Genomic DNA, 21,845 nt, shown 5'->3' with positions numbered 1-21,845 from the left:
TAGCCATTGCATCATGGCTCACCTTTGACCATATGGAGAACAGGTGAAGGAATTCTTCATACAATGCAAATCCTCGTGCATTCACCACTTCCTAAAGATCACACTAGTCAGAATTTACAGTACTCATCAAGAGACAATGGTTAGGGACACCCACAAAAATATGCTACTGCCCGGAACAACTAGGTTTGGTCATGGAACTTCACACCTTTGGGCGGGACATGTTAGCATGTGTTGGAAGAATTCCTTGTTACATTGTACAACTATCAAACAAGAGGAATCTACTCAAAATAGGTTTGCTACAAAATGGCCCAGGTATGATCACTTAATTTGGTGGCAAAGTTGCTTTTATGCCCATCCTATCTTGGCCTGGCCATATACTGTTGAAGACTTTGCGTGTAATTCGATCCAAAGGCAGTCAGTGTCAAGCTCAAACTTTATTGTTAGGCATTATATGGAGCAAATTGATGATCAAAAGCTCAAATGCAAGTGCCTAGAATCATCCGCAACAAAGAAGGCCAGTTTTTCAAAGACAACTTGCAAGTTTTTCATACTTAAGTTCCTTCAATGTTTAAGGCTTTTTGCTTTCTTTGTACTATCAAAAGGCTGTATATTACAGCACTTCGATAATAGGTGCCATGTAATTTTTCCTTTTACGCACTTCCATTTTGCGAGACCTTCATACACATTTTGTTTTCGTTTTGTTAATTTTTAATAAAACACACCTCTAAGCAACCCGTCTAGTGGTATATTTGATTAAAAAGGACTTGTGTTCAACATTAGATTTTAAATGTTAAGAATATGGACCGACATCATTAGAAGTCAACACCAACAAGGGAATTCATCTTATATAGGCTACGTTGTCATGATTTGAGTGAGAATATTATAAGTTCCACTTATAATTATTAAAGACTAATTAAATCTTTCTTACTTCCTAACCAAGTAATATAACTAAGGAGGAAAATATGAAAAATGAATGGATTATATTTTTAGCAAATGGTTAAATAAATGTAGCATAGGACCATTAGCAAAAACAAATTGTATTCTTTACAACAGATAACCAAAAAGAAAAAGAAAAAGAAGAAAGAGAGGGAGGGAGAACGAAAGGACGGATATATTGTGAAGCAGAGGTAGAGAGGGGCCGTAGCGTACTATCCAATCACCAATACAAAGCAAAATAGATCCTTCGCCGCTATCAGTCATCGACGATCGTATTTTCTCCCGCCCAAATCCTCATATACTTAAGTCCTTCGGCGAAGGTAAGGATCAGACACACAAATATTTTGAACATTGAGTTTCTAATATCTAATCAGCCCTTTTTCAGATCTAATCTCTTTGGTGCTTTTATTTTTGGCATTCGGTTTCTCTCTCATAATGAAATGTGCTCAAGTAGAATAGAGCGAAATGTTATACGAGGATTCGTATAGCTGACCCGACTAGCTTGATGAGTGATTGATCAATTTGTCCTTTGTTCCACTTTATGTGGCAAGGATTGGAGCTCAAATAGTTAATCATCCATGTCAATTTACATATTTAGAAACTGCATAATATAATAAGTCAAAAATTTCAAGAAAAACATGGTCAAAGACCTCTTGATTCCCCAAATAGTAATGTTGCCACATAAATTGGAACAAAGGGAGGAGTAATCTACATTGAGGGAGTTGCAACTTGCTAGCAATAAGAAAGTGGGAACTTTCATTCTGTTATGATCGCCAGCTATAATGGGCGGTATAGGCAATCAGCTTTATCATAACTTCTTATAAATTGATCTAATGTGAAGTTCTTATTCACATTCAAGGTGATAGAATTGAGTTTTCTCACTCTTTTGCTTCTTTGGTGATGATCCCACTGTGATTGGCAATGTATACCTAACAATTTTTAGCATGACGTTTTGCCCTTGATCTTATTCCATTAATTTTTTAATAAGGATCTTATTCCATTGTTATGTGGCATTTTTAGGATTGTAGAGTTGAGTTTTTATGGAGAGAGTTGGAGGTGATGGTGCCTCGGCAGCTGCAGCATTTAACCAACGGAGTCATGAACTCTCACAAACTTTCCAGTACTATTTAGATAAAACTGTTCCTCATGCTCCCTATAGGTGGATTGGAACCTTTGTCTTAGCATTTGTTTATGCCCTGCGGGTTTATTATCTTCAAGGATTCTACATTGTTACCTATGGTTTGGGCATCTACATACTCAATTTGCTGATTGGTTTTCTATCGCCTCTTGCTGACCCTGAACTGGAACCATCAGATGGACCTTTGTTGCCAACTAAAGGTTCAGACGAATTCAAGCCTTTCATACGTCGCCTTCCAGAGTTCAAGTTCTGGTAATATGTCTGCCTGTATGGCTGTGATTCTTTTTTTTTCTTCCTATTTTCTGCTAGAAATGGTTGTCATCTCTTTTGATTTTCTCTTCCTGCTATATGGGCTGTGAACTTTTTGCTATTGGGGTAAGAAATGGTTGTCATCCATATTTTATAAAGGGTGATACCTTTATCATCTGCTGTAGTTTTTTGATGTCTACTCAAAGTTGTTTTAGGTTTCTCTATATGTTGTTTGACGTTGGTGTTCCTTGGTTAAATTTGAGAGTGTTATTTACATGTGAGAAGTTAGAAGCAGGAAGCATACATGCTTTTCAGAATTTGGAAGATGATATGCCTGTCATTAAACGGTTGTCTTGAGAGCACTAACATCTTCTTCAGTGCTTGAGTCAGTTTCATGACATAGATTTAACCGTTAGGGTACCTTATGGCTCTGGTCGTTCTAGTTTATTTTTCCTTATGGGCAACTCCTATATTATTTATATCTCCAAGGATGGGGTGGTAGTATTACAAGATACAGAAAAAGAGCTGCTTCATAAAACTCATGAAAGCAACATAGTAGTACTGCCCACCTTTTCCTTACCAGCATCAGGAGACACATAAAAGTGCTGCTTCATGAGCTGAAGAGCAACATAGAAGTATTGTCCACCTTTTTCCTTCCTTGACGTGTGCGACAATATTGTCTAATGTATGATCTTTGATATATGTTGCGTAAGATTAGGGGCACTTTTTCTAACTCCTCAAAAGAAAGGCAAAAAGAAGAAAGATTGGGGGCTTTTTTGTTTCATTTTTGGTGTAAAAACAGCTTTTTAGAAGATGCAGAGAACCTTTGCTTGACATTATAGATTACTTGTAAGATAGAACAAGGATTACTGTTTGGATTTTGAATTGTAAATATGGCTTAAGCACAGCCTTTATGCTGATAATATTTCTGTTAAGCCAAGTTAGTTACAGAATCAGTTCCCAAAGTTAACGGATCTGTAGGAATTATGTAATCAAAAGATGAACAAGTACGAAGCCGAGGGCAGTATCCAGGTTGTTTTAGAGGATGTCGGGTCCTCCAATAACCTTAGAATATTGGTTTCTTTCCCCCTATGTCCTGGGTTGTAATCTTTTGGAATTACTTCAATTTCTTTCTGTAAGGTTACTTCTAGAAGATGCCTGCTTAGAAGGAGCAAGTTGGGGTATCACTACAATAGTTTCATAAATGCTTCGTAATTTTCTGTTTTTGCCTTTTGAAAATCAACCTTTTTTTGGCGACGGTATCTTACCGTTACAGACTACATGTGTATTACCGTTACAGACTACATGTGTACGAAAGAAGGAAAAATTAGGTACTAAACTAAAAAAAAATGTCCAACCCTTCTCGGAAGAAAAGAATACTAATCATTAGGTTAGCATTCATGTATTCATGTGCGTGCATCTCCTTAAAAGATAAGAATACCAATCATTAGGTTGTTTGCATTCTATCAGCCAATCATATACTTGTGTGCATGCATCTCTTTTGAATAATTTTGCATAATCTGGAGTTACACCATCCAATGGTATGCTATGTTTTCCATTAACCAAAGAATCATAGGAAGGAGAATGACATGTTTTGGTGCTTCATGTTAATGTAAAAACTGATTTTTTTTTCATCTTTTTACTTTCTGGGGTGCGGAGTTGTGAATTTGGTAAATAGAGGAGTTTGGTTTTACTATTTCTTTCAATAGTCAAATATCTTTCTTTTTCTTGTGGGAATGACTTTAAATAGTCATGGAGACTGATTCAAGGCACTGCTGTAACTTTCACAATATTGCTTTTGGGTGCTATTGCCACTTATTGATCTCATATTTGCTGTCTGCATTTTTCCTTTACATAGCATATTAAAGCACGATAAAGATTCCAGTACATCTGTTTCAGGCAGTTTGCTGCTTTCTCTAACATTTTAGGTGTTACTGCATGTTTATGATTGTTTTGTTTGTCTCAGGTATGCCATAACAAAGGCTTTCTGTGTTGCATTTATGATGACATTCTTCTCTTTATTTGATGTTCCCGTGTTCTGGCCTATATTGCTCTGCTATTGGATTGTTCTTTTTGTCCTTACAATGAAGCGGCAAATTATGCACATGATCAAATACAAATACATCCCGTTCAACCTTGGAAAGCAGGTGAGATCAGCAGCTAATGAGTTTGTGTTTTCAAGTTGTGTCAAGCTGCTTATGCAGGCAACAACTGATTTTACTAGTCTCATTTGGTAAATATTGATGCACTTTCTTTGTTATTGCAACAGAAGTACTCTGGGAAAAGGCCATCAGCAAGTGGCAGCAGCCCCAGAGCAGACTGAACTATTGCGGGTTTTTTTTCAAAATTAAATGGAGGAAGAAATAGGCCAAAAGGGGAAAAGAATGGATGAAGTTGTTCCATAGTTTTTTCTTTATGGGATTTGTATCTACATTCTACTCTGACCTGAATTCGGAGTTACCAAAATGTAGTTTGTTAGTGATTGTTTAGTTGTTTTTCCTTTTCTCTCAGATTTAATACTTGTACTTGCTGAAATAGTCTAATCTGGTACATGTAACAACTAGATTTGCAGTTCTGGTAGCCATAGTTGATTGGAAAATGGAGATCTATTGTAGTTACTTGCAGTGAATCTTATTAGCATATGAAATTACATTCTTTAGTGCTCTGCTAGTTCTATTTTCATTACCAACAAGATCCTACCATTTGGTGTGACTATAGTTGCTTGTCTAGTGCAAATTATGTTGTGACGCATTTGGCCTGATAAATAGAGGTAGGAATTTCTTAAACAAACCAAACTCCTGTGTTATTCGACTAATCAAACTATCGCTCGAGGGTACGTCTTACTATCAATGTTCTTAACAAGTTGTTCCTCTGGTACGTATACCTTTCCAAGTATTTCAGTATTCCTAAATTGTATATACGCCCTTTCAAGGGGGTTTTCAGCTTCTTTATCCCACAAAGGAACTCATCCAAGATAACTTCATTGTGGGGAGGGCTGATGTAAAGGACATTATTTGGTGTTGGATCATCCTTTCATTAGACAGCTTTAGATACACGATCCCTCTGTAGACCATGGTTGTTTAGAATGTGACTCATTTTTATGGAATCTCTAATCCCCGTCACTAAGATCTTTTGCCGCATGGAAATATAATTCATTTTAACCCCCCGCCCATGACACCCCTACCCATCATCAACGTTGACAAGCAAAAACTTAAAGATGGAGTTGTGGATTCAAAGAGGATTATTGCTGCTATCTTTGACTATCTAAGACGAAAAGTGAATACCATCATGCAAAGAGAGTTTGCAAGTTGCAATCAGTCTTACTGACTCTGCCCTCAACTTCAAGAAACCATATTTGTTGGACACAACATTTACAGACTTCGCAGGTTTTAAATTTAAGAGACCCAAAAAAAATTTATAATAATAATTACTATTATTATTAATTACATATCCAATTTATGATTCGAGAAAAGTCACTACTTACTCATCCTAGCTAAATGATGATATTGTAAAATGAGGGTTCTTAAAGCAAAAACAACTAGTATTACCAGTAAGGAGCCATACAGAAACCAATGATTCCATAGAAAAGAGCACCTATAAGAGTCAAGGAAGATTGCACGTCGAGTAATCGAACCAAGTTGGAATCTAGTGCATCTCTAGGTTTATAATGCATCAATAGAAGGAAGGAATACACTTATTTGGTTAGAAGAGTAGTATGCAACAAATATTACAACAAGGCGTCCAGAAACTCGCTTATTGTGGTGTATGTTATTTGTGGATATAGCTGCGTCCCTTCCAAATCACCAGAAGAGTCAATGCTGAAGTATGTCTGATCTCCTTTAACGAATGCAGAGTATATGAAAACCAACTCCATATTCTCAGGATACGGCATTTCTGAAACAAACAAATTAACCATTCAGGATATAAGATGTCCTAGGAAATAGAGAGTTTCTCATGCATTATACTTTCACTGATCAAAAAGAGAGATAAATATGCATCAGGCATCTAGCAATAATAGCTCACGGAGTAAATTTTCTGTAAAGAATTTATGCGGATGTAATTAGTAGGGCTCTTGATCAACCAAAGTCGGCCTTCATACTGCCTACTTTTCATTGTTCTCAAGGCTATGCTGAAAAAAAAAAAAAGAAGAGGAGAATTACTGCTCAGCTGGAATTCTCCAAATTCCCCTCCTATGACCACTAACACAAATATAAGGCAATTGAGAGTAGAAGGAGAGAGAGAGTTGAGGATTGTTAGGCAAGAAAAAGCAGCTAAAAATGAGTCGATTGGACTATGTCTTGCAGGGTGATATTTGGCCACCGAATGGACTATGATAAGTATCTCTACTTTTAAAAGAAAGCTGCAAAATTAGCTTCATCCTGTTTATCACAACTCCACCACCACCACCACTAACAACAACCCAATAAAATACCACCAGTGGGGTCTGGGGAGGGTAGAGTGTACGCAGACCTTACCCCTACCCCAGAGGGGAATAGAGAGGTTGTTTCCGGGAGACCCTCGGTTCAGAAACAATAGATCTGTGACAACAAAACCCGAAAAATAATATCAGCAACGTGAGAGACAACAAATAAATGGAAAAGCAGTAACACAAATATTATGCAAAAGTGTGAAACACATCATAAATCGCTAGCAGTGCTAGACAAAACACTATCATACTCGTCGGTACAAAGAGGGAAACCGGGACAAAGAGAAAAACCGCTCGACTACCCTTTAACCTACAACCCTAATGCTCGACCTCCACACCTTCCTATCAAGAGCCATGTCCTCGGAAATCTGGAGCCGCGCTATGCCCTGTCTGATCACCTCGCCCCAATACTTCTTGGGCCTCCCTCTACCTCTTCTCGTACCTGTCAAAGCCAACCGCTCACACCTCCTAACCGGGACATCTAGGCTTCTCCTCTGCACGTATCCGAACCATCTAAGTCGCGCTTCCCACATCTTGTCGTCCACCGGAGCCACGTCCACCCTCTCCCGAATATCTTCATTCCTAATCTTATCCAGCCTAATGTGCCCACACATCCATCTCAACATCCTCATTTCTGCTACTTTCATCTTCTGGATATGTGAATTCTTAATTGGCCAACACTCGGCCCCATACAACATGGCCGGTCTAACCACCGCTCTATAGAACTTACATTTGAGTTTCGGTGGCACATTCTTGTCACATAAGACTCCAGACGCTAACCTCCATTTTATCCACCCCACCCCAATACGGTGCGTAACATCCCCGTCGATCTCCCCATCTCCTTGGATAATTGACCCTAAGTACTTAAAACTTTCTCTCTTGAGGATGACCTGTGAGTCAAGCCTGACTTCCACATCTGCTTCCCCCGTCACGTCGCTGAACTTACATTCCACATATTCCTTCTTAGTCCTACTCAACTTGAAACCTTTAGACTCTAGGGCCTGTCTCCATACCTCCAGTCTCCCATTAACGCCGCCTCGCGTCTCATCAATCAGAACTATATCATCAGCGAACAACATACACCATGACACCTCTCCTTGGATATGGTGTGTCAGTGCGTCCATCGCCAGGGCAAATAAGAACGGGCTGAGCGCAGATCCTTGGTGTAACCCCATAACCACCGGAAAAGGCTCTAAGTCACCTCCCACAGTCCTAACCCGAGTTATAGCTCCATCATACATATCCTTTATCGCCCTAATGTAAGCCACTGGCACACTTTTCACCTCTAGACACCTCCAAAGGACGTCCCTGGGGACCTTGTCATACGCCTTCTCTAGGTCAATAAACACCATATACAAATCCCTCTTCCTATCTCTGTATTGTTCCACCAACCTCCTGATAAGGTGGATAGCTTTCGTAATAGAACGACCCGACATGAACCCGAACTGGTTTTCCGATATAGACACCGCCTTCCTTATCCTCCCTTCCACCACCCTCTCCCAAATTTTCATGGTATGACTTTGTAACTTGATACCCCTATAGTTGTTACAATTCTGAATATCACCTTTGTTCTTGTACACCGGAACCATTGTACTCCACCGCCACTCATCAGGCATCCTCTTCATCCTGAAGATAACATTAAACAACCCAGTCAGTCACTCCAAGCCTGCTCTACCCGCATATCTCCAAAACTCTACTGAAATCTCGTCTGGTCCGGTTGCTTTGCCCCGACTCATCTTACCCATAGCACCCACGACCTCCTCAACCTTAATGCGCCTACAATACCTAAAGTCGCGATGGCTCTCGGAGTGCCCCAATTGCCCTAACACGATGTTTCCATCCCCCTCTTCATTCAGAAGTTTATGAAAGTACGACTGCCATCTTTGCCTAATCTGGGCCTCTTCCATCAATACTCGACCGTCCTCGTCTTTGATGCACCTCACTTGATCCAGGTCGCGAGCCTTCTTCTCTCGCTTTGGCCAACCGAAATAATTTCTTGTCCCTACTTTTGCCCCCAAGTTCCTCATACAGCCGACCAAATGCAACAGTCTTAGCCTCTGTGGCCGCTACTTTCGCCTCATTCCTAGCCTCCTTATATCTTTCTCTGTTCGCTCTCCTCTGATACTCGTTGGTGCTCTCTACTAACTTAATGTAAGCCGCTTTCTTGACTTCCACTTTACCTTGGACCACGTCATTCCACCACCAGTCGCCTCGGTGCCCGCCAGAGTAACCTTTCGAAACTCCCAACACCTCTCTCGCTGCCTCCCTTATACAGTCCGTCGTCGCCGTCCACATAGCGCTAGCGTCCCCACCACTCTTCCAGGCACCCATAGTCGTCGGCCGCCCCTCCAACTCCCGCGCATTATCCTTAGACAAAGCTCCCCACCTGATCCTCGACTGACCCCGTACAAACCTCTTCTTCCTCTTCATCAAGATACCGATGTCCATCACCAGGAGCCTATGTTGAGTTGCGAGGTTCTCACTCGGGATCACCTTGCAATCCTCGCACAACCCCCTATCACACCTCCTGAGGAGGAGATAGTCAATCTGAGTCTTAGCCACCATACTCCGGAAAGTAACCAAATGTTCCTCCCTCTTCGGAAACATAGAGTTTACGATCACCAACTCAAAAGCTCTAGCGAAATCCAATAGTGAGGTACCACCCCCGTTCCTACCAACAAAGCCAAAGCCACCGTGCACCTCACCATAGCCACGAGCAGACGACCCAATATGACCATTGAAATCCCCTCCTATGAATAGCTTCTCCATAGGCGGAATACCCCGCACCACCTCATCCAGCGCCTCCCAGAAGCGCCTTTTAACCTCCTCGTCCAAGCCCGTTTGCGGCGCGTAAGCGCTAATGACATTCAGAGTGCTCCATCCAACTACTACCTTAATCGCCATCAATCTGTCATTCACCCGCCTAACCTCTATCACCGACTCTCTAAGCTCCCTATCCACCAACATGCCCACTCCGTACTTGCCCTTCACGACTCCGGAGAACCACAATTTATACCCGTCTACATTCCTCGCCTTCGATCCTACCTACCTAATCTCCTGCACACACGCTATATTGACCCTCCTCTTCTGGAGAATCTTCGCCAGCTCTATAGACTTACCCGTCAACGTCCCTATATTCCACGATCCAATTCTCAACCTACAGGCGACCTTGCTCCCTTTACCCCCTCTGGGCCCCTTCCCAACCCCCGACCCTTGCCCTACCCCCTCCCCCACCCGACCTCCCGGAGGACATGACCCTATTCTGCCATTACAAACTGTTTATCACAATTCCAAATTGACAAATTTAGGAGTTTCTAAAATGGTGGATAAGGATTTTGAAAATCTTCTTTTGAATGCAAAGATGTATGATGAGCACTTTTTTATAGAGCCAGCAAAGAGTATTTGTGATTACACCAGTATGCACAACTAACATACTAAATTTTAAAGGACAAACCTCTGATTTTCTTCAGGAGTTCATCTTCAGTGATGTAATTCCTTTTTAGTGTCTTCCCCATTTTTCCTTCCCAAATATCTACTAGCTCATTCATGGAATACACATTTCCTGGTGGCCTCAGGTGTACCACTTTGTTCAGAGTACGTAGATCATCCACTGTATTTATGGCAAAGGCAGCAGCATCATTTTCTTTCACAAAGACACCTGTATATGATGAGAAAAAGAATCAACAAAAAGCTAATATCCTACTATAAGAAAAAACTGTATATTTCATGATTACATACAGAATAAAGGAATTAGAGCTGGACTTAATATGAGGTAGTTGTATACTTGCCTTCAATCATCATAGTCAATCTACATATCAGAGGTGCTAGCTAAATGGGCAAACAAAAACAGGGGGGGGGGGGGGGGGGGAGGAGAGAAATATAGATAAAGATAACAGTTACAAAAGAATTGATGGCAATCAAATGTAGACGTATAGTTTAAACGTGATCCATAAAGAGGAAGGAGAAAAGGTTTTTGATTTCTTCTAAGAGGGACTGCATATAGAAGGGTAGAATACAACAACGACAAACCCGGTATAATATCACAAGTGGGGTTTGGGAAGATATGTACGCAGACCTTATCCCTACCTAGAAGGTAGAGAGGTCGTTTCCTGTAGACGCATATAGAAGAGTAGAATACAGATTAAAAAGAGCCTAAATTAAATACATATAAATATTTGATACATTATAAGAAATATTATATTCCTGTTTGAGACAGCTGTTCAAATACAGAAAAGATGTTATAAGTTGTCTCATGACAAAGACTGTAATCACGGGAACACATCAACAGATAGCAGACTTAAAAAGATGAGTAGATAATTGCTTATTAAATAGAGACAGAACAATATAGCTAAATTAACAACATTGCATGCAGCTTCTGCGCTTTAAGTTACACCAAATTGCAAATCTTGAAACGTGAAGGGCACTTAAATTAGGGTTGCATTCTTCACATGCATGAAATGGAATGAGGAAAGCAACTCATTCAACATTCGAATCTCATATTTCTACCATAAGAGCAGCATAGGGAGTACTATACTCATAGAAACTGAGTATAGTACCTAGAAGGTAGAGGGGGGGGAGAGAAATATAGATAAAGATAACAGTTACAAAAGAATTGATGGCAATCAAATGTAGACGTATAGTTTAAACGTGATCCATAAAGAGGAAGGAGAAAAGGTTTTTGATTTCTTCTAAGAGGGACTGCATATAGAAGGGTAGAATACAACAACGACAAACCCGGTATAATATCACAAGTGGGGTTTGGGAAGATATGTACGCAGACCTTATCCCTACCTAGAAGGTAGAGAGGTCGTTTCCTGTAGACGCATATAGAAGGGTAGAATACAGATTAAAAAGAGCCTAAATTAAATACATATAAATATTTGATACATTATAAGAAATATTATATTCCTGTTTGAGACAGCTGTTCAAATACAGAAAAGATGTTATAAGTTGTCTCATGACAAAGACTGTAATCACGGGAACACATCAACAGATAGCAGACTTAAAAAGATGAGTAGATAATTGCTTATTAAATAGAGACAGAACAATATAGCTAAATTAACAACATTGCATGCAGCTTCTGCGCTTTAAGTTACACCAAATTGCAAATCTTGAAACGTGAAGGGGACTTAAATTAGGGTTGCATTCTTCACATGCATGAAATGGAATGAGGAAAGCAACTCATTCAACATTCGAATGTCATATTTCTACCATAAGAGCAGCATAGGGAGTACTATACTCATAGAAACTGAGTATAGTACCTAGAAGGTAGAGAGGTGGGGGAGGGGGGGGGGGGGGGGAAATATAGATAAAGATAACAGTTACAAAAGAATTGATGGCAATCAAATGTAGACGTATAGTTTAAACGTGATCCATAAAGAGGAAGGAGAAAAGGTTTTTGATTTCTTCTAAGAGGGACTGCATATAGAAGGGTAGAATACAACAACGACAAACCCGGTATAATATCACAAGTGGGGTTTGGGAAGATATGTACGCAGACCTTATCCCTACCTAGAAGGTAGAGAGGTCGTTTCCTGTAGACGCATATAGAAGGGTAGAATACAGATTAAAAAGAGCCTAAATTAAATACATATAAATATTTGATACATTATAAGAAATATTATATTCCTGTTTGAGACAGCTGTTCAAATACAGAAAAGATGTTATAAGTTGTCTCATGACAAAGACTGTAATCACGGGAACACATCAACAGATAGCAGACTTAAAAAGATGAGTAGATAATTGCTTATTAAATAGAGACAGAACAATATAGCTAAATTAACAACATTGCATGCAGCTTCTGCGCTTTAAGTTACACCAAATTGCAAATCTTGAAACGTGAAGGGCACTTAAATTAGGGTTGCATTCTTCACATGCATGAAATGGAATGAGGAAAGCAACTCATTCAACATTCGAATCTCATATTTCTACCATAAGAGCAGCATAGGGAGTACTATACTCATAGAAACTGAGTATAGTACCTAGAAGGTAGAGAGGGGGGGGGGGAGAGAAATATAGATAAAGATAACAGTTACAAAAGAATTGATGGCAATCAAATGTAGACGTATAGTTTAAACGTGATCCATAAAGAGGAAGGAGAAAAGGTTTTTGATTTCTTCTAAGAGGGACTGCATATAGAAGGGTAGAATACAACAACGACAAACCCGGTGTAATATCACAAGTGGGGTTTGGGAAGATATGTACGCAGACCTTATCCCTACCTAGAAGGTAGAGAGGTCGTTTCCTGTAGACGCATATAGAAGGGTAGAATACAGATTAAAAAGAGCCTAAATTAAATACATATAAATATTTGATACATTATAAGAAATATTATATTCCTGTTTGAGACAGCTGTTCAAATACAGAAAAGATGTTATAAGTTGTCTCATGACAAAGACTGTAATCACGGGAACACATCAACAGATAGCAGACTTAAAAAGATGAGTAGATAATTGCTTATTAAATAGAGACAGAACAATATAGCTAAATTAACAACATTGCATGCAGCTTCTGCGCTTTAAGTTACACCAAATTGCAAATCTTGAAACGTGAAGGGCACTTAAATTAGGGTTGCATTCTTCACATGCATGAAATGGAATGAGGAAAGCAACTCATTCAACATTCGAATCTCATATTTCTACCATAAGAGCAGCATAGGGAGTACTATACTCATAGAAACTGAGTATAGTACCTAGAAGGTAGAGAGGTGGGGGAGGGGGGGGAGAGAAATATAGATAAAGATAACAGTTACAAAAGAATTGATGGCAATCAAATGTAGACGTATAGTTTAAACGTGATCCATAAAGAGGAAGGAGAAAAGGTTTTTGATTTCTTCTAAGAGGGACTGCATATAGAAGGGTAGAATACAACAACGACAAACCCGGTATAATATCACAAGTGGGGTTTGGGAAGATATGTACGCAGACCTTATCCCTACCTAGAAGGTAGAGAGGTCGTTTCCTGTAGACGCATATAGAAGGGTAGAATACAGATTAAAAAGAGCCTAAATTAAATACATATAAATATTTGATACATTATAAGAAATATTATATTCCTGTTTGAGACAGCTGTTCAAATACAGAAAAGATGTTATAAGTTGTCTCATGACAAAGACTGTAATCACGGGAACACATCAACAGATAGCAGACTTAAAAAGATGAGTAGATAATTGCTTATTAAATAGAGACAGAACAATATAGCTAAATTAACAACATTGCATGCAGCTTCTGCGCTTTAAGTTACACCAAATTGCAAATCTTGAAACGTGAAGGGCACTTAAATTAGGGTTGCATTCTTCACATGCATGAAATGGAATGAGGAAAGCAACTCATTCAACATTCGAATCTCATATTTCTACCATAAGAGCAGCATAGGGAGTACTATACTCATAGAAACTGAGTATAGTACCTAGAAGGTAGAGAGGTGGGGGGGGGGGGGAGAGAAATATAGATAAAGATAACAGTTACAAAAGAATTGATGGCAATCAAATGTAGACGTATAGTTTAAACGTGATCCATAAAGAGGAAGGAGAAAAGGTTTTTGATTTCTTCTAAGAGGGACTGCATATAGAAGGGTAGAATACAACAACGACAAACCCGGTATAATATCACAAGTGGGGTTTGGGAAGATATGTACGCAGACCTTATCCCTACCTAGAAGGTAGAGAGGTCGTTTCCTGTAGACGCATATAGAAGGGTAGAATACAGATTAAAAAGAGCCTAAATTAAATACATATAAATATTTGATACATTATAAGAAATATTATATTCCTGTTTGAGACAGCTGTTCAAATACAGAAAAGATGTTATAAGTTGTCTCATGACAAAGACTGTAATCACGGGAACACATCAACAGATAGCAGACTTAAAAAGATGAGTAGATAATTGCTTATTAAATAGAGACAGAACAATATAGCTAAATTAACAACATTGCATGCAGCTTCTGCGCTTTAAGTTACACCAAATTGCAAATCTTGAAACGTGAAGGGCACTTAAATTAGGGTTGCATTCTTCACATGCATGAAATGGAATGAGGAAAGCAACTCATTCAACATTCGAATCTCATATTTCTACCATAAGAGCAGCATAGGGAGTACTATACTCATAGAAACTGAGTATAGTACCTAGAAGGTAGAGAGGTGGGGGAGGGGGGGAGAGAAATATAGATAAAGATAACAGTTACAAAAGAATTGATGGCAATCAAATGTAGACGTATAGTTTAAACGTGATCCATAAAGAGGAAGGAGAAAAGGTTTTTGATTTCTTCTAAGAGGGACTGCATATAGAAGGGTAGAATACAACAACGACAAACCCGGTATAATATCACAAGTGGGGTTTGGGAAGATATGTACGCAGACCTTATCCCTACCTAGAAGGTAGAGAGGTCGTTTCCTGTAGACGCATATAGAAGGGTAGAATACAGATTAAAAAGAGCCTAAATTAAATACATATAAATATTTGATACATTATAAGAAATATTATATTCCTGTTTGAGACAGCTGTTCAAATACAGAAAAGATGTTATAAGTTGTCTCATGACAAAGACTGTAATCACGGGAACACATCAACAGATAGCAGACTTAAAAAGATGAGTAGATAATTGCTTATTAAATAGAGACAGAACAATATAGCTAAATTAACAACATTGCATGCAGCTTCTGCGCTTTAAGTTACACCAAATTGCAAATCTTGAAACGTGAAGGGCACTTAAATTAGGGTTGGAGAGAAATATAGATAAAGATAACAGTTACAAAAGAATTGATGGCAATCAAATGTAGACGTATAGTTTAAACGTGATCCATAAAGAGGAAGGAGAAAAGGTTTTTGATTTCTTCTAAGAGGGACTGCATATAGAAGGGTAGAATACAACAACGACAAACCCGGTATAATATCACAAGTGGGGTTTGGGAAGATATGTACGCAGACCTTATCCCTACCTAGAAGGTAGAGAGGTCGTTTCCTGTAGACGCATATAGAAGGGTAGAATACAGATTAAAAAGAGCCTAAATTAAATACATATAAATATTTGATACATTATAAGAAATATTATATTCCTGTTTGAGACAGCTGTTCAAATACAGAAAAGATGTTATAAGTTGTCTCATGACAAAGACTGTAATCACGGGAACACATCAACAGATAGCAGACTTAAAAAGATGAGTAGATAATTGCTTATTAAATAGAGACAGAACAATATAGCTAAATTAACAACATTGCATGCAGCTTCTGCGCTTTAAGTTACACCAAATTGCAAATCTTGAAACGTGAAGGGCACTTAAATTAGGGTTGGAGAGAAATATAGATAAAGATAACAGTTACAAAAGAATTGATGGCAATCAAATGTAGACGTATAGTTTAAACGTGATCCATAAAGAGGAAGGAGAAAAGGTTTTTGATTTCTTCTAAGAGGGACTGCATATAGAAGGGTAGAATACAACAACGACAAACCCGGTATAATATCACAAGTGGGGTTTGGGAAGATATGTACGCAGACCTTATCCCTACCTAGAAGGTAGAGAGGTCGTTTCCTGTAGACGCATATAGAAGGGTAGAATACAGATTAAAAAGAGCCTAAATTAAATACATATAAATATTTGATACATTATAAGAAATATTATATTCCTGTTTGAGACAGCTGTTCAAATACAGAAAAGATGTTATAAGTTGTCTCATGACAAAGACTGTAATCACGGGAACACATCAACAGATAGCAGACTTAAAAAGATGAGTAGATAATTGCTTATTAAATAGAGACAGAACAATATAGCTAAATTAACAACATTGCATGCAGCTTCTGCGCTTTAAGTTACACCAAATTGCAAATCTTGAAACGTGAAGGGCACTTAAATTAGGGTTGCATTCTTCACATGCATGAAATGGAATGAGGAAAGCAACTCATTCAACATTCGAATCTCATATTTCTACCATAAGAGCAGCATAGGGAGTACTATACTCATAGAAACTGAGGCAAGTACCAAGTAGTGAAGCTCAAAAGCACACCAACTTAATCTAATACAACTGGGATGGATCAATCATCTGACCTTTGGCAGTTCCGTCACCGAATATGCTGACTTCATCTCTTGGAGGGGTTTTCCGGCCCGGTTGAACAAGTGACGGTAGAAAAAAACTTGTAAAGAAGTTGCAACAGACATAGGTGTAAGGAATGCCTTCAGCTTCAATAAGACGCCTAATCTCAGATTTTCTTGAGTAGAAGTTGTGATCCAAATCGGAAATTCGAGTTCTGTCAGGATCTGACCCGAATTCTGAAGGGAGGAACCGCTGCAAAAAGGCACATCTTAAGTACAGAAAAAGGCAAGTGCATCAACACTATCTAGGTTCAACTAGATTTGCATATGACATTATCAAGAACTTGGAATAAGAAAGAGCAGTCTTTTCTTTTTCAGGATGTTTGTGATTCGACAATTATCTATAAGATTAGTATTGCCTTATATTAATGAGTCAGCAACTTCTCATTTTCAAATTAGTTGGGGTCAGCTGTATGAATTCGTATAGATATTCTGTTCATTGAACTCCATTCAGGCCTACAATATCCTCACATCAATCCAGAAATGGAAAGAAAAAAAAAGAACAAGAGGTCAATCAAATTAGCACTACCAGAGAACAAATTTAAAATCTCAGGTTAGTAGGATGATAAGATTTATGAGCCCAATAGAATGAACAAATAAGACCCAAATTGTTGGCAGAGCCAGCTCTCTGTTGAGACATTTGTAACAGACAAAACTAACTATGTAAAAAGGAAAGTTAAATGAAAAGTGCAGTCATACAAAAGAAGGAAACGTAACACAGACTACGACCTTAATGCAACCAGCACGCTTGATAGCAGAAACCAGAAGCTTTTGTTCGAGGACTTGCTTAGATGAAACAGCACAAATCACCACATCAACTTGCTCGAGTGCTTCAATCAGGATATCTTCGTCTTGCAACGACCCCTATAAGGAAGATCCAATATTTCAATTCAATTCAGTCCACACAGAGTACCATTGCACCTACTCTACATTTGCTACAAATTAAACTTTCTTTCTATTGATGAGGAAAAATTAAACTTTCTTTCTTAGAAAAGATAACAAATTATACTTTCTTTCTTTGATCAAACTTTTTTTAGGGGTCATTTGGTTCAGGTACTAGTTATGGGAGAATTATAAAGTAGGATAATTTAGGAAATTGTTAAAGGTTAATAATAATGTAGGGATTTGCCTATGCTAATGTGGCTAATGAAACATAAACTTGACACACATTGACCATTCTAGTCAAAAACCATTCTTTTAGAACTAAAGATAGTAGTTTAAAAGAATTTTTAAGTACGTATAATTATGATCATAAATTTTGAGGAAGGCGGGGAAGAACCTTGATGAGTGTAACACCAGCGCCGGAAAGGAAATGAAGCTTTTGGGATTTATGGGGGTCGGAAAATGCTGAGTCTCTGACGAGTCCGAATGTGGGATGCAAGGAGTTGAGGCTGACCTTTGCCAGTTCAAAACCTAGACGGCCTGTTACTCCGATTATCAGTATCTTGCTCTTTTCTGGCTCCATTTGCCGCCGGCTGCAGACGCACGTGAACTGAGTGTTGAATATGAAGACTGTATTAGCTAAAATCGGAGCAGAATTGGGTGAGGCGTTTAAAAATTTATGAAAAAGAGTTTTTGGTTTTTGCAAAAGAGAAGAAATCTCGAAATCAGCTTTCTGGCAACATAAAACTCCTTTTTTCTTAAAGACAAAATTACTCTCCCTCTCAGTTGGCCCAACACACTCCAACTAATAGTATGTTTGGCAAGCTTATTTTTTGGCCAAAAGTATTTTTTTATCAAAATTAAGCCAAGCTTTTTAAGAGGAAAAAAGTGTTTTAAGGTAAAAGCAGTTTTGAAGAAGCAGAAAAAAATAGCATTTCTCCAAAAACATTTTTTTAAAAAGCACTTTTGAGAATAATACACATAGAATCACTTTTTAAAAGTTTGGTCAAACACTAATTGTTGCTCAAAAGTGCTTTTCAAATTAATGAGTCAAACACAAACTACTTCTCACCAAGAGTACTTTTTTGAAAAGCACTTTTGAGAAAAGCGATTTTCAAAATAAGCAGATTTTAGAAGCTTGGCCGAACAGGTTATAAATTGGGCCAATATATTACCTTTACCCGACTTGGCCCACTTTATAGGCCAGTTATCACTAGTCGCTTCTCTTTCCTGGCTATGAATACGCTCGATCCTCCTAGCAATCTCCACCACCTGGGGAAATATAGCCTTAGTCTCGGCCTCTCTAGCCATCTGAAGTCTAATGCCATAAGTAAGCCCCTCGATGAACCTCTATACCTTCTCCCTCTCAATGGGGATCAAGATAGCTGCATTGTGAGACAAATCAACAAACCTCGTCTTATATTAGGTGACTATCATACTACCCTGCAACAAATGCTTAAACTGACTGCGTAGGTTATCCCTATGAGTGAGTGGAATAAACTTCTCCAAGAAAAGCTGTGAAAACTGAGCCAAAGTAAGAGGAGGTGACTCTTCTAGTCCGCTCTGCTCATAGGTCTACCGGCATCTCTTGGCCGATCCCTACATCTGGAAGACAGTAAAGTCAAACCTCATTGGACTCTACCAGTCCCAAGTTACACAAAATCTCATGTCATCGTTCTAACAACTCCTGAGTATCCTCTGAAGGCGTGTCGTTGAAATGACGAGGGTGCAATTTCTGAAACTTGTCCACCCTCTTCAGCTCAAATTATGGACAAATCATACATAAGATGTGCACAATTTAAGAAGAATGTAACAAGCATGTTGTTCAAACAACCATATCAAAGCATGTACAAATGCACCAAGTCTGCATATCAATAACATATACACTAAGTAACTTAACTCAAGTACTTTTACATGATCACAAAGGGACTATATATGATAATATTCATTTTCACAACCATCTTTAATAGCATTTATACGAATTCTCCAACAAAAGTCTATGACACATGCGTATTCCCTTTCTTTTTATTTTGTTCGTGTGTTTGATTTGTCCAGAACATTAGAAAAGAGAAGTTCAATAGAAATAGCTGGTAATTTGTTGTTTGATTCAATTTGTTAGTTTGAATCTCGAATGATGGTGACTAATTTGGAGCTGAAGTATTTCGAGATCGTGATTATTTATTGGCTGAACACATCTGGGTAACTCCATTGAAGGATCTTCGTAGCTTGAAGTTCATCTCCGATTTGAAAATCTTACTCTATAGTTAAAAGACAAGAAAGAATAATTCAATCTCCCCTATTTGTTCCATTCTCAATAGGTTAGTCGGTCGGCTAGTATACTTTAATTTATCGGGTCGATCGCAGTAATCAAGTGCGCTAGATGACACAACATTCTCGTTTAAATAGTACCAATACCTAGAAATCATATTAGTACTAGATAGAAGAATGACTATAGGCACAAAACTTACTTTTGATCCTTGGTTTGCTAGTTGACTTGCCAACGCTTGAATTCTCGAACTCTAAGAGTAGATCTCAAGAATTTGTTTACATATGATTTGATGGCGTCTATTCACTTTTCACTTTTTGGAAGTTTGCTACTGACGCGATGGACAAACTCTCAAGGAACTACTTTACCTCTAGATTGACATGGATCACATCATCCCAAACTTTTGATCATACATCGTCTAGCTTTTTATTATTGTGAGTGTCACTCTTCTAATGTCATCTCTCTAGTAGGCATTGGGTTGTTACGACCCCAAAATCTCACCTAAGGTAGTCGTAATGGTACCTAGTCTCTAAGACTAGGTAAGCCTAACATTCATGAATAGCTTAACAGAAATAACAAACTAAGATAATAAAATAAGCCGATAAAGCTCATAATAACTCCAAAGTGGAACATGAGTAACAAGATCCCCAAAATCGGTGGAACTGAGTCATAAGCTCTACATAATGTACTAAAATCTTTAATACAACTCTTCTGATAATAGGACAAATAACAGTAAAGGAATTAATAGAAGATGACTTCGAGGCATGCGAGCGTCGAGCAAGTATACCTTGAAGTTTCCAGTAATCGTTGTACAATCACTGTTCGATTCATGACGCGATTTGCATTTTCGGCGTTATTTGATATGATTTGAGACCCCGAGCGAGTCCGTGTTAGGTTATAAAACTTGTTTGTGTGTTTAGACGGGGTCCCGGGGGTCTCGGGTGTGTTCCGGATGGTCTACGGGTCATTTTTCCCTATTTTTAAACTGCTATTTCTGGTGTCTAATGTTCCCTTCCGTGATCGCATAGTTCCAGTTGCGATCGCATAGTGTAATGTCGACATCCCATATTTTCCTTCATCGCGTTCGCATAGTTAGGTTCGCGATCGCGAACATATAATTTCTTCTGCAACGCGTTCGCTTCTAAATGTCCGCGATCACGTAGTATTAGCCTTGCTGGGAACCCCAACTTGTTCTTCGCGTTCGCGTCTCTGAGTATGCTATCGTGTAAGATTAGTCCACTATTATCTGCGTTCGCATCACCTTGTTCGCGTTCGCGTAGGCTTCCGCCTTTTCTCTTTCGCGTTCGCGAGCGTGTCTTCGTGTTCGCGAAGTACAACCTAGGCAGCCTTCCTTTTTCTTTTTCGCGATCGCAAGTGATGTTCCGCGATCGCGATTCATTAAATGCCTGAGCAGAATATAAATTTTCAAATCGAGGGTTAGGCCATTTCTATCATATTTTGACTTGTAGAGCTCAATTTTGAGCGATTCTTGGTGAATTTTTCAAGCAATTTGACTGGGTAAGTGTTCTTCACCTACAATTAAATATATTCCATGATTTTATCTTTGTTTTTGTCATTGAATCTGTGTTTTCAGTAAGGGAAATGTTGGTTTTTGAAGAACAATTTCTAAAATGAAAAATCATGATTTGAGGGACGAAATAGTATCAGAATTTGGTAATTTTGTATGGTTGAACTCATATTGGAATGGGTGTTCGAATTTTATAAAATTTGTCGGGTTTTGAGGTGCGGGCCCGAGGGTCGACTTTTGGGTCGATTTCTAGATTTTTGTAAAGATCGAAACTTTATTATCCGGAATAGTTTCTTATAAGTTTTATGTGTGCTTTGAAGTTGTTCTAGTTGGATT

At 38.6% G+C, this 21,845-nt stretch overlaps 2 protein-coding genes and 1 long non-coding RNA gene across 3 annotated transcripts; 1 reads left to right on the top strand and 2 right to left on the bottom strand.

The window, feature by feature from the left end:
• Positions 1-1,032: 1,032 nt before the first annotated feature.
• LOC104092606 (protein RER1A-like) lies at positions 1,033-4,988 on the top strand. The gene is made up of 4 exons (XM_009598242.4): positions 1,033-1,256; positions 1,957-2,326; positions 4,290-4,470; positions 4,593-4,988. The coding sequence occupies exons 2-4, from the start codon at positions 1,977-1,979 to the stop codon at positions 4,644-4,646; spliced, it is 585 nt and encodes a 194-aa protein (XP_009596537.1). The 5' UTR covers positions 1,033-1,256; positions 1,957-1,976; the 3' UTR covers positions 4,647-4,988.
• Positions 4,989-5,843: 855 nt separating this feature from the next.
• Positions 5,844-18,490, bottom strand: LOC104085547 (probable pinoresinol-lariciresinol reductase 3). The gene is made up of 5 exons (XM_070196852.1): positions 18,113-18,490; positions 17,563-17,697; positions 16,789-17,026; positions 10,204-10,407; positions 5,844-6,217 (listed from the first exon to the last, which is right to left on the bottom strand). Exons 1-5 carry the CDS (start codon positions 18,296-18,298, stop codon positions 6,051-6,053), a joined length of 930 nt encoding a protein of 309 aa, XP_070052953.1. The 5' UTR covers positions 18,299-18,490; the 3' UTR covers positions 5,844-6,050.
• Positions 18,491-18,725: 235 nt separating this feature from the next.
• Positions 18,726-20,364, bottom strand: LOC117274030 (uncharacterized). The gene is made up of 3 exons (XR_004504092.2): positions 20,184-20,364; positions 19,072-19,320; positions 18,726-18,987 (listed from the first exon to the last, which is right to left on the bottom strand). It is a non-coding gene; the product is annotated as an uncharacterized lncRNA (long non-coding RNA).
• Positions 20,365-21,845: the final 1,481 nt, after the last annotated feature.

This window comes from Nicotiana tomentosiformis, chromosome 3 (genome assembly GCF_000390325.3).
Source record: "Nicotiana tomentosiformis chromosome 3, ASM39032v3, whole genome shotgun sequence".
NCBI classification, from domain to species: Eukaryota; Viridiplantae; Streptophyta; class Magnoliopsida; order Solanales; family Solanaceae; genus Nicotiana; species Nicotiana tomentosiformis.
Note: the sequence above shows the minus strand (reverse complement) of the source record. Positions and strands in the feature narration are given on the sequence as shown.

Excerpts from the sequence above, each read along its gene's own strand:
- LOC104092606 (XM_009598242.4), top strand. The coding sequence starts at position 1,977 with ATGGAGAGAGTTGGAGGTGATGGTGCCTCGGCAGCTGCAGCATTTAAC. Across the intron at positions 2,327-4,289 it reads CTTCCAGAGTTCAAGTTCTG|GTATGCCATAACAAAGGCTT; the intron begins GTAATATGTCTG and ends TGTTTGTCTCAG. Across the intron at positions 4,471-4,592 it reads CGTTCAACCTTGGAAAGCAG|AAGTACTCTGGGAAAAGGCC; the intron begins GTGAGATCAGCA and ends TTATTGCAACAG.
- LOC104085547 (XM_070196852.1), bottom strand. The coding sequence starts at position 18,298 with ATGGAGCCAGAAAAGAGCAAGATACTGATAATCGGAGTAACAGGCCGT. Across the intron at positions 17,698-18,112 it reads CTGGTGTTACACTCATCAAG|GGGTCGTTGCAAGACGAAGA; the intron begins GTTCTTCCCCGC and ends TCTTCCTTATAG. Across the intron at positions 6,218-10,203 it reads ACTCCTGAAGAAAATCAGAG|AAATGCCGTATCCTGAGAAT; the intron begins GTTTGTCCTTTA and ends TGTTTGTTTCAG.